General features: G+C 43.2%; 1 protein-coding gene and 1 long non-coding RNA gene across 4 annotated transcripts in view; both read left to right on the forward strand.

Moving 5' to 3' along the window:
• Nucleotides 1-297, forward strand: part of LOC127004178 (uncharacterized) — a 1,154-nt gene extending 857 nt beyond the window's left edge. The window contains exon 2 of the long non-coding RNA XR_007757678.1: nucleotides 1-297. This exon is cut by the window's left edge and continues 248 nt beyond it. This is a non-coding gene — a long non-coding RNA (uncharacterized LOC127004178).
• Nucleotides 1-5,000, forward strand: part of LOC127004174 (low density lipoprotein receptor adapter protein 1-B-like) — a 54,941-nt gene that overhangs the window by 28,620 nt on the left and 21,321 nt on the right. The window contains exons 4-6 of one of the 3 annotated variants that reach the window (XM_050871659.1): nucleotides 896-1,068; nucleotides 1,881-2,061; nucleotides 3,362-4,131. In XM_050871659.1, the coding sequence (XP_050727616.1) occupies nucleotides 896-1,068; nucleotides 1,881-2,061; nucleotides 3,362-3,466 (459 nt within the window). In that variant the 3' untranslated portion in view covers nucleotides 3,467-4,131. Of the gene's footprint in view, nucleotides 1-895; nucleotides 1,069-1,880; nucleotides 2,062-3,361; nucleotides 4,212-5,000 lie in introns of those variants that run through there. The other 2 variants (XM_050871658.1, XM_050871657.1) reach the window with 2 other exon arrangements.

Here is a 5,000-nt window from a genome sequence, read left to right on the forward strand (position 1 = left end):
TTTTTTTCGGGATGTCAGTCAGTCAGTAAGTCAGTCAGCCTTCCAAGGTTATCTAAGGCTAAGGTTAGGACAGGGAGGAGGAGGGACCAGGGAATAGAGGCAAGGGCAGGGAGGAGGGAGCAGGGAATGGAGGCAGGGGCAAGGAGGAGGAGGGTATGATTTTTTCCTCCTTCACGCCCCCGCCAAACACGTCCGTTATGGCGGCGGGCAGATGTCAGTAATGTAACACAGCGGCGTTGGCAATGATGATGGCCGGCAACGCTGCTCGCCCGGCCGCCTGTCTAAAAAAACAACACACACACACACACACAAAAAAAAAAAAAAAAAAAAAAAAAACATACAAAGCGACAGAAAGAAAAATATCGAAAGCTGAGGAAAATGTAACCAACACAAACATTATTTTATATATATGACAAAACCGAACGAGATATCTGACCGAGAAGAACTAGAAAACATCCCAAGAATCGAAAACTAATAAAATAAACACCTCGACCACCTTACCCCTCCGGCAATGTTTAAAACAGATAAAAAAAAAATACATTCCGACGATAATGTTCCTACTTTGGCAATACTTTCAAGCAAACTAACAGACAAACAAACAATGGAGGCTGTGATGCAACGGCCAAAGAGGAAGTGGTATGTGTGTGTGTGTGTGTGTGTGTGTGTGTGTGTGTGCGCCCTATCCACCGCCTGCCTGCCTGCCTTCCGCCCGCCGTGACCGCAGACGTTAATGACAAAACCCCAAAAGTGGACCCTTCTGTGCGGGCCTTCCTTTGCCTGGCGCACAGACCCCGCGGCCCTAAGACTAAGCATCCCCTCCTCATCCCCCTCGCCCCTCCTAGCACCCCCCCCATTAGCCTAAACATCACCCTTCCCCCTTCTCTCTCCCCACCAGCACACGAGAGAGCCCGTGAACGACATGGTGGCCCGCGCGAAGGCGATGAAGGCGGGGGAGACGCTGCCCTTCCTTAAGATGACTGTGAGTGAGAAAGGCGTCAACATCGCCGAGATGCCACAGAACGCCAACAAGAATTTCGAGGGTGGCTTCTACAACATCGACGTCATCAGGTGAGCAAGGTGTAAGGGCTAGGCAGGGAGGGAGGCAGGGAGGGAGGGAAGGAGAAATGGAAGGTGAGGAAGGAGGAAGGGAATATATGGATAGGTGGAGGAAGAAGACGTAAAGAAGAAAGCAGAAATTGATAGAGGGAGAGAAAAAGGAATGGACAGAGATGAAGAAGTGAGGGAATGGGAGTGACAGAAGGAAGGATGGAGGAATAAGTTGATGTAAGGAAGGAGGGAGGAATAAAAGAATAGAAGTAAGAAGGAGGGAGGGAGGAATAGATAGAGAAGAAGAAGATATTATAGGCATGGAGGGTAGAAGTGGAGCAGGAACAGACATAAGGAAGGAAGGAATGGCGGAATTAGTGGAGGTAAGAAAGAAGGGAGGGAGAAATACAGATAATAAAGGAGGGAAGGTAGGATTGGAGGATGGAATAGATGGAGGCAAAGAGAGGTGGAGAGGGAGATGAAGAGAGATAATTAAGGAGAAAAGAAGGGTAGGAGTGAAGGGAAGAATGGATGGATGAAATGGAAGAATAAAGGAAAGAAGAAAGATAGGAGGAAAGAGGAGAAAATGGATAGAGATAAGGAGGGAAAGAAAGGCAGAGAAAAAGATAAGATATAGAATGACAGAGGCGGAGAAGGCAAGAATAAATAAATAAATAAATAAAAGAAAAATTACTCAAAACTCATTCTAATTCTTTAATGACACAACAGCGAGCCTAAAATGACATATAATAATAATAATAACAATAATAATACTCTAACTCTCTTTCCTTGTGCCTGTCCTTGTGTGCGTGTCCGTGTGCGTGTGCGTGTAGCTACGGCGTGCAGGACCTGGTGTACACGCGGGTCTTCGCCATGATCGTGGTTCGGGAGGAGGCGAGTCTGCAGTCCCAGCACCACCCCTTCCAGTGCCACGCCTTCGTCTGCGACTCCCGCAATAACGCACGCAAGCTCACCTTCGCCCTCGCCCAGGCCTTCCAGCAGTTCTCCAAAGAGGTGGGTGTGAGGGTGGGAGGGGGTGGGAGGTGTATGTATGTGTGTTGGGGTGTTGAGTGTGCGGGGATGGGAATGGTATGTGTGTGTGTGTGTGTGTGTGTGTGTGTGTGTGTGTGTGTGTGTGTGTGTGTGTGTGTGTGTGTTGGGGGGAAGGAGGGGGGAAGGGAGGGGGATAGGAAAAAATACATTAACGTTGTATCTATGAAAAAGGAGGCCAAATCTATTTAACACTTGCTCGGGTTTCTCTCTCTCTCTCTCTCTCTCTCTCTCTCTCTCATTATCTATTATAGTTCACATCCCACTAACCTTTACTTTTATGCGTAACAAACTAGTAGACCAAAGCAAATGACGTAAGTAGTAGTAGTAGTAGTAGTAGTAGTAGTAGTAGTAGTAGTCTTCATTCTCTCATCCCTGTCAATACCCCTTTTCGCACATTACGTTAGCTATCTCAATTTCTTTCGCACTATAATAAAGGAAGCAACTCAAGGGAACAAACAAGAAAACACCCACAAAAAAAGCCCGCTCTTCAGGCGCGTCACATAGTTGTCACGCCGATTGTCACCTGTCTGCCACTTGCATGCACGACGGCAGTGATGTTATCGATGAGGAGTTACCTGTGTCGCTGCTATCTGATTAGGGGAAGCCTTAGATAATACGACGGGGGGAGGGGGGGGGGGGGGGGGGCAAGGTTACGGTGGTCTTATGGTGTAAAGTGGGATCATCGGAGACATAAATAGCTAGATAGACAGACAGATAGATAGATGGATAGACAGATGGAGGGGGGGCAAGGTCACAGTGGTCTTATGTTGTAAAGTGGGATCATCGGGGACATAGATAGCTAGACAGACAGACAGATGGACAGAGAGACAGATGGTGATAATATTATAGGTCATGGATAAATAAGACATAATGAGATGCTTGTAAATACCATGTGAAATTTACAGGTTTATTTTTTTCTAAGTAGCAGATGGAACTTAAAAAAAAACTCGTAAATGTGTTTATCATTGAGTAAAAGTAAACCACCAAATAGAGCAATGAACACACACACACACACACACACACACACACACACACACACACACACACTACTACTACCACCACTACCACTACCTCCCCCCCACACTAACATAACAAACAGAACAGACAGACAAGTTGGATACGGAAGAGAAGTTGAGGCAGGCCACCACTAATCGCACTAATCCAACTGACCTAACTCACGTTCACCTCTCCCCCTCCCCCTTCTTTTTTCCGACCCTATCTCTCGCACACACTCTCACACTCTCTCTCTCTCTACCCCCAGGTGAAGGGCAACAAGGCCAACAAGAAACCCAAGAAGTTCGCCATCGATCTCCGCTCACCTGAAGAGATTGAGGTCGATCTAAAAGAAGCAGACTCCGAGGCCTAGAGAGCGTGGGAACGAGAGGAGAAGACGAAGAGAAGGGAGATGAGTGAGTGAGTGAAGGGAGAACGAGGGGATAAATAAGAAAAAAGTAAAGAAAGAAAAAAATACATGAAGGAAAGAAAAAGAATGACAAGAAAGTGAGAAATGTGGAATAGATTGAAATTTGTGGACGTGATATATATTCGAGAACAAGAACAAAAGTGAGAAAATTAAATAAGAGAAAAGACAAGGAAAAAAATGTATTAAAGAAAGATATAAGGATGTGCAGAGTGAAGAAATAAAGAGGCAATCGAGAGAAATAAAATAAACTTGAACAAGAGTGATAAAAAAATACACAGAAAAACAGACAGAGAAAATAAAAAGATAAAGTGTTGTACGTGTGTAAAGAGAAAAAAAGAAAAAAAAAAAGGGATGGAAGAGAAAAGCAAAATCCCGACTCATACTTAGTGAAAAAAAAAAAAGAAGAAACAAAAAACAGGACTCACAGAAAATATGAAAAAAAGAAAAATCCTTGAGTGAAACTGGAAAAAAAAACTGGAAATACAAAAAAGAAAAAAAGAAAAATTAAATGCCAGATCAGACCAAACCAATGACAACAACAACAACACGCCTCGACCTTGGAGACAAACAACAACAACAACAACAACAACGACGACAACAACAAAGACGCGGATGCAAGAATCAATAGAAGCCTCTTAATCAGCTGACTCGAGGAACAAACAAACAAACAAACAAAAGTGAAGGTGAGGTAAGAAAAGCGAGGGATTACCTGCTGATTTCTCAAGGTGGAGGAGGAGGAGGAGGAGGAGAAGGAGAGAGTAACTATATCTTTCCTCACGATTCTTCCAGTTTAAGAAAAGTGGAATGTTATAAACTGATGTGGAGAAACAGAGATGGAGGAGGAGGAAGAGAAGGAGGTGGAGGAGGAGGATAGGATGGAAGAGGAAGGAGCAATCTACATCATTCCATTCCTCACGATTCTTCCAGCTAAAAAAAAAAAAAGGAGTGTGAAACTAATGGAGATGGAGGAGGAGGAAAAGGGAGAGAAGGAAGAGGAAGAGGAGGAGGGGGAGCAGTATGGAATGGAAGAGGAAGAATTGATCTATAATTTTCCATTCCTCACGGAGAATGTGATAAATTGATGGAGATGGAGGAGATGGAAGAGGAGGTGGAAGAGGAGTTACTAGCTTTTAAACATTCATTTATTGCCAAAAAATCATGTTTATCTCTCTTACAAAACTTGCATTCATCTAAACTTTGATATCTCTTATGTAAACTGTATCTTACGTAAACTCTCTCTCTCTCTCTCTCTCTCTCTCTATATATATATATATATATATATATATATATATATATATATATATATATATATATATCTTCTCTAAATACAAGTCAATTAAGTCCATGTACAAATATTAAAGACCTGTCATTCATGCATTCCTGTACTAATTAAGTTATCAAATAGAGGTAAATTTTTTTTCTTAATGTTTGTCTTTCACTTCATAATCCTTCCTTTTTAAATCAAGCATGTGTTTTA

Source organism: Eriocheir sinensis, chromosome 27 (assembly GCF_024679095.1).
Source record: "Eriocheir sinensis breed Jianghai 21 chromosome 27, ASM2467909v1, whole genome shotgun sequence".
Lineage (NCBI taxonomy): Eukaryota > Metazoa > Arthropoda > Malacostraca > Decapoda > Varunidae > Eriocheir > Eriocheir sinensis.